Consider the following 21,719-nt stretch of genomic DNA (forward strand, 5'->3'; position numbering starts at 1 on the left):
AGTGCCAGGAGATTGGTTCTGAAGGTGACTGTTGCAGTAAGTCCGTTTCTTCCTCTTAAATGAGATCTACTGATTCTTTAGAGCAGCAGTAAGGGTGGGGGCATTCTGACCTTTTAGGACCTTATGCCTGGACTTAAGTAGTGAATGTTGAGGTTTGCAAATTCACTGTTCCATGGGTTACCAATGAGTGTTTCATAAAACTAATAATATGCTATTGTTTTCTCACTTTGTGGCTCATGAGAAAAGTCCAATTCCATCATTCAATGCATTAATCTCTCCGTTGTTGTTATAGGGTTTAATGCCATTTTTCAGCACAAGATAGGCTAAACATGGCGGTCAGTATTAATGGTGGAGGAAGAACCCGGGAAAACCCCGGAAAGAACCACCGACCCACAAGAAGCTACTGGCAAGCTTTCTCACATATCCACAATGGCCGAGCCTGAGACTCGAACCCACATGGAGAGAGGTGAGATGGCAGTGATCTATGACGGAGAGTGCTTTAGACCACTCGGCCACTCGGGGGACCCAAATCTGTCTCAATGGCGTGTTTTTTTCTTTATCAGAATTAGAGACCTTTACTGCCTAGAAAATCTCATAAGAGCTGGGCTCATCTGCAGCCTTGCACTTGGCACAATAGGAATTAAATAATGTTAACACTGGAAGTCACATACAGTATTTATAATTACTCAAAAATTAAAGTGTATCTGCAGATAGTACTGAAAAAATTATTTGCTATAATGAGTTATTACAATTAGCATGGGAGTTCATATACCTCCGTTAAACAAAATAAGTTCCATAATCTGTGCACTATTTTTGTAAATAAAGGCATTCAGTAAAATGCAGATCTTCTGAACACTGCAGAAGGATTTACAGTACTGTACTATAATGGTCTAAAGTGTCCTGAGTGATGCTTATCAGAGAAAGGTCTCAAAATATGGGTGTAATTTACTTTTTTAACAAAACAATGATAAGGCACCAACAATCAATTAACAGATGTCTTAATCACCTTGCATAATAAGGTCTGGTACATGTGACTTCACCTTATCCCTTAAGGCACCACCCCCACACACACACAAAAATGTTTCCTACTGCTCTGGTTTTAAAATTTGGGTAGGTGGCTAGGGATTTGTTTTAAAAAAATTAGATATAACTGTTAGCAGATATAATGTATAAAGTACTTCAAAGTACTGGGCAAAATCAGCTCACTTAGATGCACAAATCAATTTAGTTCATTTTTTAAAATTTTTAAGAACTATTTTCTTTTTAACCATGGGGGTAAAAAATGCCAGGGATGGCACTGAATAACATGGCCGATCAGAAACATATTTTTGGGGGCCTTATAATCACTTTGCATCTGTTTCAGAACCCACACAACAACACTTCTGATGCTCACTTTGCAGAAATTGGTTACATAGAAAAGAAGTTAGTTCAAAACAAATTGGCATACTGAGGGGGTGTCTGTTGGAATTTGCATACATACAAAGTTAAAACTATGTATAGTTTTACTTTGATTTTGGTGGAGAACCTTGATGTCATTTTTTCTTTATTAGTGAAGACACCCTGAATTTAATTAGAATGTAGAATTTAAAGAATTTATATACAAAACTCAGCATAGAATTGTCAGATATTAGAGTTCCCTGGAGGTTTTTGACATTCTAAGGTCAACATTTCTACCAAAACTGGAAGTGCATTATACAATATTCCCTGCTATTGATAAACTGGTTCTGGGTTATGTTATCAACTTTCTTGACATGATGCATATAATTAGCTTGTTTATTCAAAACAACCACATACAGTATCTGGGATGATTTTTACTAACAATACCTCAAAGGGTCATTATTTTATATCATAAGGACTATGTGAGTATACTTAATGGTGTTTATTACTGGATTCCAGTTGTCTGATTTGCAGTATTTCACTACACCATCATGTAGTAAGGACATCATGATGTTAAGGAGCATATATTTGTAACGACTTGTGCAGCTGAAATGGCATTTTCACTGTACTGAAACAAGGTGAAATTTTATGTAATGAAACAATTATAGATCTTTGTTAAGGTGCATATTACATTTTATATAACAGTTAACTTACATGTATGATATTGATCTCCACTCAACATTGACAACTACAAGATTTACTTGTTCATAAAACTTCAAATTCACCTCAACAAAGGGCAAAATATGTAAAATATTTGAACATGATCATTTCTTATTCAATCAAAAAGTTCACCATCTTCTAAATCTGTACAAAATATAAAAGAACTTTAAAACTGATTCCAATCGTATCTGTCAATACCTCACTAGAACTGGCAATGTCATTAAAAAGTATATATGACAATGTATAGAGTATCTATTTAAAAGTTTCCATTACTGCATCCTGAAATGCTAACATCCACATGGAGTTTTCTCTAGACTTTGCCATTAACTTGAGGCAAATTAAGTTTTTTGCAAGGCTCTTCTTTTAAGCAGCATAGTCGTATAACATTCAGTATCTTTTTACGGAATACAAGGAAAATGATCAAAAAAATGAACACAAAGAGTAGCACAGTGAGCCTTGTTTCATAGTCATCTCCATAGTGGCTCCCACCAAAAAACCAGTCCAAGTCAAATGAGCCATCATTGTCTGTTTCCTGAATCCACTGTTCTCCATTGTGACCCAGTGGGTTTGGAATAAAGACCCTAGTCAAATTGAATGGACGATGGAATGACTGTATGATCCATATTTTGTCCACAAGTCTGTTGTCCGAAGAATCTAGCACTTCCCAATAAAGATGTGTGGCATTGTAAATCTTAAGTCTTCCAAAAAGTTCTTTATCTCCATCATCAACTAGAAATGCAGACCAATGGCCTCTAGCTTTAGTGCTGTATTCTTGTAAATATGTGGCTCCCAAACTTCCCATTGTGACATGAACAGGTCCTGCTGGTTCTTTGTAATTGTAGGACAATGCATGTGACTTGTATGTTGGCCATGTTCTCTCATAATAATGCTGATGACCAGATATGATTAGATCAACACCTTGTGTGTAGAATAAATCCTCAAGATGTTTACGAACAAGGGAGCGTTCTCTAGTACAATCTTCTTTAAGATCACTGACAGAGCAGTACATTGGTCTATGGCCCATTGCTATGATCCAGGGCTGTGCAGACCGTCGTGCATTGGCTGCTGCAAGGTCATCCTGCAACCATTTTAACTGTGACTCAAAGTCATCAGAAGAGAAAAACACTTCTGTATTGTAGATAACAAAGTGAATGGGTCCTATATCCAAGCTATACCACAATCTATCTTCTGGCATAGGCCATGGTAGGGTTGGCATGGAAAATCTGTATCTGTAATGAAGAAAATTATTGAACCGCTCATGATCTCCAGGACAGGTCATGTATGGTGTTCTAGCTGCCATGTTTTGAATCAGATTCAGGAATTTGTCCCCAATCTGACCTCTAGCTCTATTGAGATCATATGCAATATCACCAACATGAAATACAGCCTGATATTTTTCATTCAGTGTCTCCTGAACTAAAAATTTCACATTCTTTGTTAGAGTACCCATATCTCCATAAACCATGAAAGTCTGTGTACTTCCTGCTTGAACAAATGGCATGGTGAAGCTGTATTGATCACTAAGAGTATCATCATTTTCTCCTCTTACATTATATAAATATTTAATCCCAGGAGTCAAGTCCCTTATTTCAACTCGGTGCAAATACTGTGCACCATCCTCATTATCTTTCATCAATCTTATAGTTTCTCCTCGTTCCTGAGTGGCTTTTGGTTTATTCTCCGTGTGATATTCAACTATCGAGATATCATTGGCTTTTGTGGCCCACACAATCACAATGTCATTGGCCTTTTTACCAAAGCTGATGTGTATTTGTTCTGGCCGAAGCAGATCTGTTCTTGGCTGGAGGTCTTCTGTAATTGCCTGCTTTTCGGCCTCTTTGCACAAGACTGATTTGACCAACATCAGCACAACTAAAAAGAAAAGACACAGCTTGCGACTTGCAAGCATTATTAATTGCATACTTGTTGCTGGACTTGTCTTTAACTTACTTGAGCTTGCATGAAACTCGGAAAATTGTTTCAATTAATTTCCGTCACTGTTAACCTAATCTGTAGCCTGTGAATGTTTTTTTTTTTGTGTGGTGCTAGCCAATAGCACGTCATGTCATAAACAACTACAATTTTTTAACAGCTACTTCGGGTATGTTAAATATACTGCTTAATATGCACTGTTAGTAGCATTTTAAGTTCAGTTGACAGATCAACAGGAAGTTTTATTTTAACTATAATTGGAAAATGGACGGAATAAACGAAAGCGTGTGAACAAATATATCGCGGCATGCGAAAGAGGAAGGACCCAAAAGCCGGAACAGAGGTTTTGATACGAATAAAAAATGTCAGATTTGGAGAAATATATTTTAAAAATTATCAGCTTTTAAAAAAATATCTATTTATACTTATTAATACACCAGTTTGCACAACAGACGCTTTGATGTTGTTGATTCAAATATATACAGTACAGGTAGTAATGCAGTTTTAGAGTACTGCAAAGATCTTAGTGTTTTTACAACAAGCCTTGGTGTCTTCTTTATTTCTTATTTCATAAAAGGCCAGGGAAATATCGCAGATATCACAATGCATCTATCTTGTAATATATTTCTTGTGACGACCTTTAAGTCTCAGACATGACGTGTATGTAGGTAGGTAGGTAGATGTGTGTGTGTGTTTCGATGGTATATTAGCATAAACCTGGCTGTATAGCCTAGCGCAGAGTAAAAGTAGAATCATTAGTAAGAATAATTTGCTTAAAAAAGAATTTGTAAAGTTTCACATTTTTATCATTATGAATAGTAAAGTACAAGAAATTTATTGTACAGTGTAGTGGGGCTTTTTTCTTCGCAAACCACAGGGAGTACAAGAAGAAGAGATAAACTAAAATCATATGGACAGTAGAGGAGTCACTTTTAGACCAACCCACTTGTGTAAATAAATAACACACAAACTCAACAATTTCCAACTGACACAAAATAATAATTTGAATTTTGTTACAAAACACACAATGTCACAAAGCCACTTGGTATGAGAGTAGTGTAATGTGACACTTGAACTATAAATGGGACTCGCATGTTAAATAGGATCTGTGTATTATAGAGCCAAAGGAGAATTTAATGTTAGATCCACATTTTGGTTCAAAGGTTTTCACTGAAGGAGCATGTCTGGATAGAAATGTAATGGTGTACAGGCCTATTTTGACAGGAAATGTGACTTTCTCTGCCCACTAACTGAAATGATTATTATGCTGTAACTTTATCATGTGTGTGTTGGTATTATAATAATATTAATAATAATGAGGACTTAGTAAAGCGCCTAATCTTTAGAATCTCTAATTGCTTAAATTTTACAACACTGGACAACACCTATAAAATGATATGATTACAAAAATACACCATGAAATTAGAAAAAAAGAAAACATGCTGAAAATATTTAAGGTAAGGAAACATTATTAGGTCTTTAAGTCTGTTCTTGCAATTGAAATAGGCGAGTTTTAAGAGCACTTTTGAATGAGATCACTGTGTCAAAGTTTAGTGGGCAATTTGTTCCATGTTGCTTAAATTGGCCCTGGTATGCAAAAGAACGTTGTCCATATGACTTCATTTTCATAGTGGGAATAATGATAATACGAGTCTCAGAAGAGGTGTGTACACAAGGGTGAGGTCAGATAGGTATGTTGGATTGGAGCCCGTCAATGAAACCTAGCACAGAGAACAAATTTTGTGCTTGATTCTGGATTGAATGGATAGCCAGTGTAGGCTACAGAGCAGGGGTAGGTGTGCTCTGATTGTGGTACTGTAAGTATAATCCAAGCAGATTTTGAACTTTTTGAAGTTTCTGGAGTAGATATTGAGACAAACCAGACAGAATTGAGTTACAATGGTCCAGTCTTTAAAGTACTAAGGAACACACAAGTATTTTAGTGGCATCACCTGGAAGATATTTTTGAATGGAGCTGATGCGTTTCAGCTCAAGATATGTAGCCTTGCATATGTTCACGACATGTTGGTGCAATGTGAGAGTACTGTCCATAGTAACACCTAGGTTTCATACTGTGTGAATTTAATGTTGGTGTTGCTGATATTTATTTTTTGAGGTAAAGGATGTGAATGAGAAAGTCTTCGTGTTGTGATCAGAATGGCTTCAGTTTTATCATCATTCTTCTGCAGCTTGTTACATGTCACCCATGATTTCACATCGGAAATGCACATCTCTAAACCTTGGATGGTAGCATCAACTTCAGTTGGGTGGCTAGATTTGTATATTTGGGTGTCATCAGCATACAATTGGTGGGACACTGGATGATGATCTATGACACTTGAGAGCGGCTGAGTGTGCAGAATGAAGAGAATATGTCCAAGAACATACCCCTGTGGAACACCACAACATAAATCAACTGGGCTGGAGTATATTCCATTTGCAGACACAATTTGCATCTTGTTGACCAAGCAGGACTTGAACCACAGTAAGGCTGTATAACGGATGCCAGAAACATGCTGGAGATGGTGAAGTAATATATCGTGGTCTATTGTGTCAAATGCTGCAGACATGTCAAGGAGGGTGAGGACTGTAATCTTTCCATTAATCCAAAGCAGAGAGAAGGTCATTAACTACTTTTAGAAGAGTAGTTTTAGTACTGTGGCAAGGGTGATATGCAGACTGTACACTGCTAAAAAAGACTGTTTGAAAATTCAGATGAGAAACAAGTTGGGATAGAACAACTTTTTCCAAGATTTTTTTACATGAATGGGTGATTAGAAACTGGGCAGTAGTTATTTAAAGTGTTGGTTTCTTCAGCAGAGGCTTTACAATGGAATTTTGAAAAATGATGGGAATTCCCCAGATGAGAGAGGGGTATTTATAACATCAGTTAGTGAAGGCAATACTGGATCTAAGCACTCAAGCAGCAGTGATGATGGAATTGGATCAAGTTCACATGACTTTGATGCACTCTTCATCATGACTGTACATACTAAATCCATAGAGACAGGTTCAAATGCTGCTAACGGTTGCAACTGAAATTTTGTATCGCAACTGTATGGTGATGATGATTCAATTGAAATTGTTTTGTCAAGCTTATCTCTAATGGTTTGTACTTTATCACAGAAGAAATTTGCAAACAGGTCTGGAAGGTCGACCAGAGAGAAGATAGTTGGAAGTGGTGTACATGGTATGACCTGTAACATGTAATGTAATGATAAAACTCCACTCTTTAATTGCAGACATCAATGAATAACCATGTGGTTAGTGGGAATGACCATTAGCAATGTGCTAATCATTGTTTTAAAATGTTTCGGCTCTTTTATGTAAATTTACAGTGTGTGGTACGTTTGATTTCTTTTCATTAAAATTAGCATGCTTTCAACAACTTAATAAAAGTGACTTTATATTAACTGACATGATGGTATCTTCTTTAATTGCAGACAACAGTGAATAACCATGTGATTAGTGGGAATAACAGTTAGCAACGTGCTAATTATTGTTTAAAAATGCATGATTTGTTCCATGTTTGGGGTTGAAGTGACTATGGGTCAGAATGTCTTGGGACCTTTCTTAGAGTCTAAATGTCTTGGGACCTTTCTTAGAGTCTAAATGTCTTGGGACCTTTCTTAAAGTCTAAATGTCTTGGTACCTTTCTTAGAATCGAAATGTCTTATGGTCAAAATGTCTCATTCTGTTACAAAAGAAAGGAAAACCTCTATAATGTCCATGGGCGACTGCACATAGTGGCAAGGAGGATATCATCTCACCCCAATTTCGGCAAGGAGGATATTGTCTCACTCCAATTTCACCTGTAAGCATGTTTTGGCCTGCATCATTTAAATTAAATGGCTGACCTCTACAAATGTGCCCCCCTCCAACAGAAAAATGTCTTCAGGTGCCCTTGATAATATAATGATCCTACCCTACTCTTTTTGAAACAAAATTATCATACCCTTTATACAGGGTAGGGTGTAAAAGAACAGGTATTAAAAATATAAATACATTTAAATAATTAAAAATATAACTACCTTTTTATGGGGATAAAGGATAATCCTAAATTAGAAATGTCCATCTGTTTTTCTTGTATAAAGCTGAGCAGATGAGGAATCCATAAAGCAGATTCAAAGTATGCAAAATGAAGCAACTGCATCAGAAGTTCACGGTGTGAAAATGAAGAAAAAAGAAAAGAAAATGGCACAACCAAAGAAGGCGGAAATGTTACATATGAAATCAGACCCCAGATTATTTAACTGTGGTAAATATGGCAAATTACATGCAAAAGGTAGGTGTCCAGCTTATGGAAAAAACTTGCTACCGGTGTCGAAAACAGCATCATTTTCTGAAATACCGCAAGACAAAATGGGTGCATAGTATGCAAGAATACTCAAGTGAAGAGGAAGAGACATCTTTTATAGGAACAATGACAAAAGCGAACACTGAAATCAGTGACAAAGAATGCTACGTCACTCAGCGAAATTTATCCCAAATATGTCTACAGTGACAGAGCCAATCAGAGCACTTTTGAAAAGTGAAACTGAATTTGTTTGGGAAACTGCACAGAAACATGAAGAGATCAGTTAGTTTCTAAACAAAGAACCTGTGTTGAAATACTTCGATGTTAAGAAGCCTGTCGTTGTTAGCTGTGATGCATCAAAATCAGGACTTGGAGCAGTGTTGATGCAGTCAGGCAAACCCATAGCATTTGCATCAAGGTCTTTGACAGATGCAGAAACAAGGTATGCACAGATCGAGAAAGAACTGCTTGCTGTGTTATTTGGTCTTGAAAGATTTAATCAATATACTCATGGTCGTCTAGTACAAGTTGAATCGGATCCTAAACCTCTGGAATCAATCCTCAAGAAACCTCTATCTGCAGCACCGCCTAGACTTCAGAGAATGCTTTTAAGACTGCAGAAGTTTTGACTTAACATATTGTCCAGGAAAAGAGTTAATTATAGCAGATACATTGTCGAGAGCATACAGACAGATGAACACATCTGAGATGAACATGGATAGTGAAACTGAGTGCTATATGCACATGATCATGTCAAATACAGATACACAGTTAGAAGCAATAAAGAATGAAACTAAACATGATAATAAATTGACAAAATTACGAGAAATGATTCAGAAGGGATGGCCAAATGATAAACATCTCATACCTTTTGAAATCATAAATTTTTGGAACTGCAGAGATGAACTTTCAGAAATGGACGGATTAGTTCTAAAAGGAGAGAAGTTTGTAATACCAGATGCTCTTCAGAAAGAAATGCTAAAAGAGTTGCACGAAAATCATATGGGCATTGAGAAGATAAAACAAAGAGCAAGAGACATTATGTATTGGCCTGGCATGAATGCACAAATTGCAGACATAGTAACGAATTGTTCTATTTGCCAGGAATACAGAAAGTCAAATAAAAAAGAACCTACTGCACCATAGGAAATGGTTGGAACAGATTTACTTATGTGGAATAATTACAACTATGTCTTGATAGTAGACTATTGCTCCTGATATTTTGAAGCTGCCAAGTTAGAAAATACACAAGCAAGCACAATAATCACCCCCACAGTCAGTTTTTGCAAGACATGGAATACCACAGGTAAGGAGTGATAATGGACCACAGTTCTCCTCAAAAGAATATGGTCAGTTTGCAATAACCTGAGGATTCAAACACACTACATCAAGTCCCAAGTATCCACAGTCTAATGGTTTATCAGAAAGAACCATTCAAACTGTCAAAGGAATTCTCAATAAGGTAAAAAAGAGATGGAAAAGATCAATATTTATAGATACTGGAGTATCGAAATACAACAATTGATGATATAGGATCTCCGGCATAAATACTGATGAATTGAAGACCTCGATTGACTTTACTTACAACCAAAAAACAGCTACATCTGAAAGTTATAAAAGAAAGAAACCTAAAGTGGAAAGAAAAATCAGCAAAAGAAACAGTATAACAGAACAGCTAAAGAGCTTCCAAATCTGACTTCTGGAGACAAATTTAGAATCAGAAGACCAGATCTTTGGGAACCAGCTGCAGTCGTCAGAAAAAGTAGCACTCCAAGGTTGTATGATGTGAAAACCCAGGATGGTGCTATATACAGGAGAAACTGAAGACATCTGTTACAACAGAAGAGACATTACCAGAGATATATGATAAATACAAAGATACTAACAAGGAGGTCACTGAACTGAATGACAAGATACCATTAGTCATCAGTGAGCCAAACCAGACAGGAGAAATTTGAACAAGGAGTGGACAGCTAATAAAAAAGCCTGCAAGATACAGAGATTTTGTCATGTGAACTCGATCATTTTTCTCAATTACAAAAATTGTGTCTTGTGAATATTAGAAACTGAAAGTGTTTAAGGGTTATATCACTTCATTTTATATGCAGTGATAACTGGATTGAAGAACAAAATATTAGGACAATAGATTTAAGTGACAATGCCAATATATCACTATGTATTTGTTTTCACGAGTGTAAGAATGATTGTGAGTGTCAGAAGGCTAGAACTTAATTTTAACTACAATTAGTAGAACTTTTACAACTCACCAGAAAATCTTGAAATGTATATATTCATGTGCAAAATAGAACTTTGTCAAGTAATATGTTTACAAATTTATTAAAAAGAAAAGGAAAAATGAATATATGAATTTAAAAGAAAAGCATAAAACTCATTTTTAGGGGAAGTTGTGGTACTATACGGTATTAACATTCTGTTGCTACAAATGGTCTGACAGTTACAGGTCACCTCCAGGCTATCACTCAGTTGTAACCCTATATGCCTTATGATAGCATTAGCACGAGAAATTAGTGTACATGTGTATTCTCTGTTTGGAGTCAGTTGAACCTAGCCATTAGAGTAGTTAGACCAAACCACGTTTTGTGTTAGTTAGCAAAAATATAACAATAATGACTGTATATACTCATTATGACTCTGTATATGAATTGGATTTTTTAAAATAGCTTTAAAAAAAATTTCAGTCATATTGCTATGATGTCTGCAGTGTGGCAGTTTATAGTGATGTCTAGCACTGAGGCATCATGCTGCAGACATGTAGCATGATGTCCCACCCAGTCACATTATCCTGACACCAGGCCGACCAGTCCTAACACTAACCTCTTAATGCTGAGCGCCAAGCGAGGCAGCTGTTAGTACCATTTTTGTAAGTCTTTGGTATGTCTCGGAATGGGATGGAACACACGACCTCCCGCATCAAGTTAGTTGTCTACCTGACCAAAATCATTTTAGTTATTCTGTAAAAAATACATAGCTAATATTTTCTCTATGAGTGTGTTTTTAATAATTGGATCATTATTAATAAAAATAAACATATTTTTCTTGGTCTGAGTCATGGAAATTATGTTTACCATGTTCTTTATTAAAATTTTAGCAACAGACCTTGTCTAATTAGAGCTTGGATTGTTCTGGAAATGAACTGTTGTCCTACATCCTGGTTCTTTTGTGTCTTAGCTTTTTTTAAATATATAATCTTGTTTACTTAGAAATTATTCATTCGTGCTATAAGACCTTGAGACAGAATCATCTGTTGTATCAGTGTTAGATTTGGGCTGAAACTATTCAATTCAAATGATTCTTCTCTGGAAATGCAAAGTGTTCTATAATATTCTTAGAAAGAGACATTAACTGGGAATTATAGTGAGTTCAAGCAAGGATTCCACAAAAGACTTTTGGCACATCATTATGATTGGTACATTAGAGACTACCTGACACTACAAGCACATCAACAACTTCAGGTTTGGAAATTATCTGGAAAACCACTGAACTTTATTCAATAGGACTTTTGCTAGTAATTCTAGGATCATTTGGGATTTAATTTGCAATACAAAAGGTTCTTTTTATATTTTCACTCTGTATTCTAGGGAAGTAATACACTTGTTGAATTTTACAAAGCTTGTTGCCTCTCACTCTTTTCTATTACTTATTTTAAGTCCATAGGGTTGTAATACAAGCAAGACAATATGACATGATAGGTAGATCAAAAGGAACTGTACTAATTACATTATTCAAACTGATAAACCTGATAAACCATTGTATGTAATATTGTTTTAAGCAGAGATTACTGAACTTATTATACAATTAATTTAACATACATCTAATAGCCTCACAGCTAATACTATGTGGCTGACCAATATTACTAGAACTAAATGGACTATCAGTCACAAAATCTGGAAAATGTCAAATTGGTGAACAAGGTCTATAACAAAATTGATTCACAGGGCCTATACCGTGGAGTTGAAAGGACAAAACTATTCAAAGACATCTTCATTGTTATATAAAGTACTTCATCCATACACTGGCATAAAACGGTCAAACAACTGCTGAGCTATGCTCATTACAGGTGTAAATAGATACACAGAAAAGTCTTTTTTTTTTTTAATGTAAAGCATAAAAACTGACACGTCAACACACATCATTAAGTTTGTGGAGTTTAATGAAAATTTAAGCCTAACATATCAAAAGAAATTTGGAATAGTCACAACTATGGCTTACCTTTCATAACCATAGAATTTAAAACCCTAAAGGTCATTACATAAAAAACATTTGCAAAACTTTTCGGCCATTATATGCTCATATATTTCTAAGAAAACAAATGACAAACAATGAAAAGCCGCTACATCTACACAGAGTTCAAGCTGTAAAAACACATTTTCTTTTGTCATGCATGCAATCAATCCAGCAGTAAAAAAAAGTCAGAAGGTAAAAATGTGTAAAGTACTTAACAAAGTCAGTTGTTTATTTTCTTCTTATAATCAAGCAAATTTTTTACACAACTAAAACCTCTCTTGAAAGAGCACCTGCCTTGAGAGATCAGGTTCTCAAAGCATATATTTATGAATTATACAGTGTTACAGCTTGTCATGAGAGAGCATCTTATTAGCAAGTGGTTGGTCTTTCAAGACAAGTTCTACTGCTAACAGTGACCATTATGGAGAAACAGGATCTTTAGTACAAAATTGAAAGGATGCAAGGATCATGACATTAAATTTTATACAAATTATCTGAGCCATTTATGATAAAATAATTCTAAGGCTTTGTTTCTCTTAAATACATGTAACAGTTACCACATTTATTTTTTATTATTGATGTCCATTCAAGTTTTAGTCCATGAAATGGACTTGCACTCTAATGGCCAAAAATTTCAGAGAATTCAAGACAATATCATTTCTTCTTTTTAACTGCTAACAACATTTTTAGCTGTTGTAGCAGCTATATTAGATGTAAAAATGGCACCATTTTCATTCAGAACCAACTAGACATCATTAGAACTCCTTGGTGAAAATCCCATACAGATGTAAACTTCCATCTAGGAAGTACAGCAACAAGATTGCTAAAATGTTTGTCATTGTGGCCATATTGGCACCATTTTAATTTAAAAACATCTATATAACAAGACATATTCTGGTGAAAACCCCAACAAGATTTTCAAGATGTCTGCTTTTGTGTAAATACTATTTGTCAGATCAACACAACTTTTTTATTTTGGACCAACTAGACATCACAAGATTTGTTTTGTTTAAAACCACATGTCAATATAACTTTCTATTCTGGAGTAATTGCGATAACAAGTGTTTTAAGATGGCTGCTGTGGAGGTCACCCTGCATGTTAAATTTGTACTATTTTTATTATGGGCAAACTAGACATAACAAAATGTATTCAGACAAATTAGCAATAACAAGATTTTGGTCATACTGTACTCCAAACAACACCATCTTCATTCTGGTCCAACAAGACATCTGGTAAAAACCCTATCAAGAGGAGTAACAATAACAAGATTTTCAAGATAGTTGCTGTGGCAGCCATACTGGGTGCCAGATAGGCATTATTTTCATTTAACTAGACATCAAAATAAAACCCAAAATACTGACATTCTTAGTATTTAGTAGTACTGAAGTATACTAGGGTTTAAAAAATTTCTCATTGATGCACATAGTACACCTTTTGTTTCAATGTTTCATAAATTGTTTAAGAAACAAGTTGGCTGAAAGGCCTCAAAATCTTATGTGACTGTCCTATATTGGTCTATTGTGCACTGTCTGTTACCAGGGTTGCTATGTTCCAAATGTGATATTTTAAGGTGCTCAAACATGCTTGAATGGTCATAACTAAATTTGATTATTCTGCCAAGGTATTTCATGTCTGCATATGTCCATCAGTCGTAAGACATGTTCTCTTTAATAAAACCTTCACAAGAAATCTGTTACAAAGCCAACAAAAAATTTGGAACAACTCTGACAGAATTAAATGAATTGATATATTTGATTCTGATCCACTGATGATCACAAAAACCATTCACTTTATCTCAACAAGAGGTTCAAGTGGGTCTAAGATTGCTAACCCACTTGCATCTACTTAATTCATAATGTAAGAAACATTTGATGAAGAAATCCAGGGTTAGCAGCATACTGTCAAAATATCATCTGCTTCTGTTGACTTGCTACAAAGACAGTTGTTTGATTTCTTTCTGATTTTCAGCCATATTTAATTTCAGAAAGGCATAATTTTTGTACAAAATATTGCCAGGATGCACACTGTCCAACTGGACCAAATTCTTCCAAGCAGTTTTTGTCAATGATTTTAAAGTTTTGCCATAATTAGAAATAACAGACATTTTCAACCGCACATTTGCTTCATATGCTTGATTGCAGATATGTTGGCATGTCTTGGGTTTATGGTACATCAGCACAATTCTAGTTATATATGGCCATATAGGCTTGAGTAACCACAAGTAATCGAGTCATCCAAGACACAAAAAGTAGAGGCAAAAAAAAAGAAAATATATAAAATACAAAGTCATATGATTTTATATGTAAACCACACAAGTCCAAACCTTCTGAATTGGAATACCATCATGGATCGCACCCCCCAAGGCAAAAAGGTTGCCTAACTTGCCTCCATTAGTTGCCACATAAGACATGCAGGAGTGTACATTGAGCTAATTCTACATTCTAGAAATAGCAGTTTTTGGGAAAAGTTTTAACTTTTTTGTAAGAGAAGCTATACTGGACAGCATCATTTGTACAAACTGGAATAGCCTTCATGAAAGGACATTTCTTTTCAAAAATTGTCATACTGTGATGATGTTTCTTAAATAATAATTAAAGTATTTTCTTTTCTATTTTAGTTTTGGCAGCCATACTAAATAGTAGATCAGTATCATTTGCAAATACTTTAATGACCTTCATGTGAACATACTATTACAGTTAGTCAAAGTTTGTTAAGTGATTTTGAATAGAACTGATTTTAAATTTCTCTTTTATTACTGGTTGCCATATTTGATGGCAGAAAAGCATAAATATTATACAGCTGAAAGTTCTTCATACCATGACAGTTTCTGTGAAATTTTATTAATTCACATTGGAGTAGACATTTAATGCTTTTCCTTCTCTTAACCCTTGGTAAATCAGCATGATTTTTACAAACATGGACGGTTTTCAGGCCATGATGCTCTTTGTCAAAGTTAGGTTAAATTCTATTAACTAGATTTAGTAAAGTTGCTGTTATCTTAGTAACATCAGCCAATTTTCACAGTGGATTGGTAACATTTCTGTAAAACTGAATGCCCTTCATGCCAAAATACTTTCTCCTAAATTTTATCAAATTTTGTTAAGCCCTATTTCTTAAAAGTGAAAAATATAATTTCAGGTATTGTCACTCCGACAGAGTTTGGCACTTGAAAGAATGTATACAATTTCTGCATCTTTGTAGGACATATTAGTGGAGACATCATTAATAACTGACAAAAACTGACTGGAAGAAATGATATGGTCATGTTTTGACTCTACGAGTATTGGCAATAGCCCTAATAAATTTCTGATAATATTTGTCCATCAGGTAGGTACTGCCCATTTCCAAACCTTGCCCAAATCACATAATTTCACGTAGTATAAGGGTGTCCATGTTTCACGACAAAATGAGCATTTCTAAACATGACACATAGTTTTTCAAAGGCTGCCTTTTTCAGCAACATAAGAGGCTTCTCACCTTCAGAAGAACCAGAGGCCGCCTTCACAGCTTTCTCTCACTCTATTCTTTTTGTGGCTATATGACAAGTCATCCGTTCTGACTGTACCAATTTTAAAAGGTTTTGCAGCCAATTACAAATGTTCCTGATCATAGCATATGCAGAACAAAAAAAAAAAAACGTCATCTCATCCTTCTCCTTGTTGTGAGTTAGCTACGAAAATTCCTGCTTCCAGGTATCTTGGAATTTTAATTCTCTTTTGGTTTTATCATACACATGTTGTATTTCGAGTTTTTTGTCAAATGTTTTGGTTTATTTTGGGTGGTGGTAGTAGAAGAGAGACATTATCAAGAAACCAAGAAATCTCCATATTTTTCAAACACAAGAAACCACATAAGAAAACATCAATCGCCTAAACGTTTGATGCTCTTATATGATTAACAAAGTAAGCGCTCAAATGACAATTTACGGAATTGTCCAAATGAGAATAATTTGGTTTAAATGGCATAGGCATGATCTTTGCTTTTTTATATAAAAAACATTCATTTTACTTTTGATTTTTGCTATGTTTGACATGTTTATAATTAAAAGGATTTATACAATCCTATAACATGAGACATAATTTTGATATCCACAATTTAAAATAGCAGGCTTGATGGACCACCCATCTTTAGGAAAGTGGTGGTCCTTCTGAAAATTAGGTGGCCTTGGGCCAGTGGACCTGCATTAGTGTTGAACCCTGTACAGGATCCCAATGTGTGTGACAAGTACATCAATATGGACTACTTATCTGAAGACTGTACCCATTTCTACAAGAATTCTAAATATTTATTTTGTCAACTATAAGTCTCAAAGAAATGGTGTATAATGCAAACATGTGACATTCATTAGGGTGTGAAATAAATATTATTCTAAGGTATATATGGTTAAGGTAAGAAGAATATATCAAGATTAATCTACATGTTAGGTTTTTAAACAAAGAATATATCAAGATGAATCTACATATTAGATTTTTAACAGTACCTACAACAGTGACCTAGAATGGACAAAAGAAAAATGAAGAACTTTACACTAGAGATGGAATATATATTGCTGCGACCTATTTTGGTGTCAGTGGCAAAAATCCTAAAGATAAATGCATTTGCCAAATTCAATATTACACACACAAGTCTGGCTAATTCAGCAGCATCACACTAGCTTTGTATCTCTATGGCATCTATTTCAATCCTTTTTACTTCCTGGTCATCCTTACAATGTCAGTGTTTTACTCCTGATTTTTGTTTTTCCTCCACCAAATACTTGGCTTCTTTAAGACACTAATTTAACTTTTAAGAGATCTTATTATGACTTCTTAGAGTTTTCAAAAATTTGATTGAAATAACTTATATTTAAAGAACAGACTTACATATAAAAACAAAGCTATAATATTTTTTTTTCACAAAGGCTTCAACTATTTTATACCAGTCTATGTGTGGTGGTACATTAAATACCAGACTTAAAAAAATGAAGGCTGCTGATTGGCTGAAAATAATTACTGGAAAAAATTAGCACAAGTTTTCAGAATAAGCCTACAATTATAGGTAATAACAGTCAACTGCAACCCAAAACCATTTTATTTTTATCACTGTCACCACACATGTACTACTGGATGCAAACAGAAAGAAAGTACTAGATTTTTATATTGGGCACTAAAAACAGAGTTTTTATCAAACATGAGGCATGAAGCATATCGTTTTCATTTTTTTTTAAAAGTTTTATTTTGGACACATAGCTTATATGAAGTAATTAACATGACAGTCTAAAGGAACTGAATTAAATGTCTGTGCCCTATATGCCAGAACTGAAAACATCTTCAGAAGAACATTACAAATGTCCTAATGCTATTGTGCAGGCGAGACCAACAAAAAAATGACAGTGACAATGTTTGGAAGTCAAACTTAATTTAAATGAATCCCCGAAAATTCAGTATTACTCCAGGATTTATAGTTACACTTCTTACTCAAGGATATTTACAAGCTATCATGAAATATCAAGAATTATATACTGTATAATGACTTTCAACATCATTATGCTCACAGTGTTGTTATATCAATATGAAAATTACACAACAATAAAGTTTAAAACAGCACTAAATCTTTTGTTAAATGGCTGTCCACTGCAAAGCAATGAAACTACTTCAGAGTGTTGTAATCAATGCCATAAGTTCTGGTTTTAAAGCCTGTTTTTGACAGAATTCACCTCGCTGAGCTGCTATATCTGTTTGAACTGCCTTGTCCCATTCTAGATTTACAACAGCTGCTGGAGCAAGACCAAACTCAGCCAGACTGGAATCTTCTGTTAGACGCTGACCTGTTTGTGTAACTAAGTGAAAAGGCATCCAATTTTCTGTTAAATTTTCTCGAACAAATTCAAAAATAGCAGCTAATTTCTCAAAAGCCTTAAAAGTTCCCTGTAGCAGAATTCCATCTGGCATACGAACCCTAATCAATGCATATCGGTACTTCCTTAATTCTTTCATTTCATCTCTTTCTCGCATTGCCTTGGTTCGAAGCATGCCATATTTTTCAACTGCTTCTTGCCGTCTCTGTTGCTCTTTCATTAATTCTTCTTTAGACACACAATAAAATTCATCTGGGATGTCAAATTTCGTGGCAGCAGAAGAGGGACTGAGCACTTGCACAGCTCTATCCAACTGAGGGCGAATTGGCTCTGCAAGCAACAGAATCTCTTTGAGTCCCTTAAGCCGTTCTGTATCTTTAGCAACCTCTTCCTCCATTACCCAAAAAATTTCATCAACACTATCAACAGAAATTGTCTTGTACTGAAATCCCGATGCTTGAATGAACTCTTCAGTTCCCTCTAATGCAGATACTCTTTCCTGGAATGCTTTATTACTATGCCTAATTTTACGGTATTTTTCCTCTTCAGGGTTTGCAATGATATTGTCAAGATATTTAGAAATTGTCTCAACACAAGCTTTAACTTTGACCTTGTCTTTGTTGAAGGTATGAATCATAAGTGCTGAGGTCATCTCTGGCTCCTCAGCAAGCTGATTCTGCAGATATTCTCGTATGTACCCCTCCATCTCATTATGTGGCAGCACAACAGAACCGAGTTCAGGGCACTTGAATAGAATTCTACTGGTGGCTACTGGGGCACTCTCCTGGACCACTTCTTGAGGCCCTGATGTTAAAGCTTTGGTCTTCTGGACCTTTTCTAAAGCCTTCCTCTCAGCCTCCATCTCTCTCTTCATCTGTGCTTTCATGGCCACCTTCGGGTCAGCTGAAAGATTGAGAGAAATTCTCTGGAATAATATGTCTCATCTGATACCCAAGGATAAACATACTTGTAGCATCAATGTAATCCTAAACCAACAACAATCTCTTAAAGGGATATAAGCTCTACTTGCCAAAATATTTCCATGAATCCAAGATAAGTCCTTATATTCTTCTTTACTGCAGAGTACAGAAATCACATCTGATATTCCTGAGAAATTCAAACACACTAACTTAGTATCAAAAATAGTTTCTTACACATCTGAGTTCATCACAGACCTTATAGTGTAGTATGAAATTCTTTGTCATAGCCTTTGTACTTGAGCCTGATATCATGGATAGGAAAATTATGGAACCTGTCTCAGACAATATTGATATATTCATGTGTTATTTTTGTTGTTGTTGTTGTTGTAGGGTTTAACGCCATTTTTCAGCACATGATAGGCTATACATGGCGGCCAGTATTAATGGTGGAGGAAGAACCCAGGAAAACCCTGGAAAGAACCACCGACCCTCGGGAAGCTACTGGCAAGCTTTCTCACATATCCACATTAGCCGAATCCGAGACTCGAACACACGCAGACAGAGGTGAGATGGCAGTGATCCGTAACGGTGTTATTTTTGGCTAAATCTATAATCACTACATTTTGAAGAACAAAAAAGTCAAATACATGCCATCATTAAGGATATTCATTAGAGAGATCCACAAGCTGGGTCTGATAAAAATTCATGCATACTTGTCTGTGTTATGAAGTTCACAAGCCAAAACAGCTAAAACCCTGAATTGAGACGTTAAGTGAAAACACATGTCAATGACACCATTGACACAAGAGTAGTGATGACAAGACTGCACCATGCTGGTGATCACATGAGCACCATTTTCATTCAGAACCAAATACATATTTCTGTGGTAGTGGTTTTGGTGGCAGCTGCAAGGATTCTAAAGAAAAGTGCATTTGCCAAGTTTCAATATTACATACACAATAGCATGCAAATCCAGATAGTTCTGCAGAAATTCGCTTGCTTCTATCTCTGTAGTCTCAATCTCCTTGGTCGTCCATTCAATGTCTACTTTTAATCCTTCAGTTTCCTCCACCTACTGATACTTTAAGCCACAAAATTAACTTTTCAAGAGTATTTAAAATAATTTTGAAGAAAAATGTTATCTGAATAACTTTAATCATATATTTAAATAAAACAGACATATATGGAAATTCCAGGCAATGATGTTTATCAAACATAGCAAGAAATGGTGGCCATACTAAATGTCAGTACAGACAACCCTACCATAGCAGTCACCTGGTCTCCACAGCCATTCCCATCTCCCCAGTAATTAAATTTCCTGAATAAAAGTCATGTATAAAATAGTCGTTTTCTGCATTTAGCAGGGAGCTGTTTCCGAACCAAACAGTGGTTTCTTACTTCTTACAGTGGTCAACGTAGCATATTGACCATGCAACTGAAGCATTTACCACAAGATATAAATTGTTTATGTAAAGACACATGTATATTGATGTGACGACATGCTTTATCTTGCTAATATTCAATGTGTTCAGTTCTGACTGTCAGTATAACTTTTAACTGGCTATTCTCTCCATTGTCATTTGAAGAATTTAAATAAAGCCACAATACTGCTAAGAAATTATGGCTAAATAATGTAAATGGTCATTCTTACACTCCACCCCATTTATGCCTGATGCCTGTCCTAAACATATTCATCAGAAAAGATCAAATGAGAACTAATTTAACCCCTAAAATTCTTTAATTTATCATATTTGATCTATTCAACAATTTCTGCAAAGTAACAGTGTGGGATTCAAGAAAGTGGTAAGCTCATCCTATGCACTGTTTATGTTTAAGATGGAAAAAGTTGGAGTAAATCCGTAAGTGAAAATACACTGTGGTCTGTTTACAAGGAGCATATAGTTATAATGCACATTAACTATCCATCCATATCGTATAGATGAAACTGTTAGCATTCAATTAATCATTAGGTTACTATTTTTAATCCAATAATAGATAATGGACTAACAGTACAGTCACTATATTTAAAATAAAATAGTCTGCTGGCTTCAAAATTGTATGGAATGATATGCCAAATTTGGCAAGAATACAGTTGAGAAGTAAAAAACTCAAGCACATTTGTTAGTAAACAGATGATGGGAACAGTGTTTCAACTTAAAAAGCATCACAAGTAATGGAAAAAAGGTAAACTGTCAATCAGTGGGTGACAATTTGTATATTTAGTCTAGTTCTGCTACATTTAAGATAGCCAACTCCAGCTGCAATATACAGCAGCTAAGCTAGCTGTGTCCCTAGTTATTGTGTGTGTGTGTATGATTTGGATTTTTAACACAGCTTTAATGATTTTTCAGTCATATCGCTACGATGTCTGCAGTGTGGCAGTTTCTAGTG

General features: G+C 35.3%; 2 protein-coding genes across 7 annotated transcripts in view; both read right to left on the reverse strand.

The window, feature by feature from the left end:
- Window positions 1–1,759: 1,759 nt before the first annotated feature.
- LOC149774320 (acid phosphatase type 7-like) lies at window positions 1,760–4,278 on the reverse strand. Its single transcript, XM_089945473.1, has one exon. It carries the CDS (start codon window positions 4,016–4,018, stop codon window positions 2,408–2,410), a length of 1,611 nt encoding a protein of 536 aa, XP_089801599.1. The 5' UTR covers window positions 4,019–4,278; the 3' UTR covers window positions 1,760–2,407.
- An 8,201-nt stretch (window positions 4,279–12,479) lies between these two features.
- The window catches only part of LOC149774321 (UBX domain-containing protein 6-like), a 29,911-nt gene continuing 20,671 nt past the window's right edge, over window positions 12,480–21,719 (reverse strand). For all 6 annotated transcript variants that reach the window (XM_089945455.1, XM_089945454.1, XM_089945456.1 and 3 more), the window contains one exon: window positions 12,480–19,311. In XM_089945455.1, the coding sequence (XP_089801581.1) occupies window positions 18,206–19,311 (1,106 nt within the window). In that variant the 3' untranslated portion in view covers window positions 12,480–18,205. The remainder of the gene's footprint in view (window positions 19,312–21,719) is intronic.

This window comes from Sinohyriopsis cumingii, unplaced genomic scaffold, assembly GCF_028554795.1.
Source record: "Sinohyriopsis cumingii isolate HCF-2022 unplaced genomic scaffold, ASM2855479v2 utg000349l, whole genome shotgun sequence".
NCBI lineage: Eukaryota > Metazoa > Mollusca > Bivalvia > Unionida > Unionidae > Sinohyriopsis > Sinohyriopsis cumingii.

Bases quoted from the DNA above. Each gene is read 5' to 3' on its own strand.
- LOC149774320 (XM_089945473.1), bottom strand. From the start codon at position 4,018: ATGCAATTAATAATGCTTGCAAGTCGCAAGCTGTGTCTTTTCTTTTTA.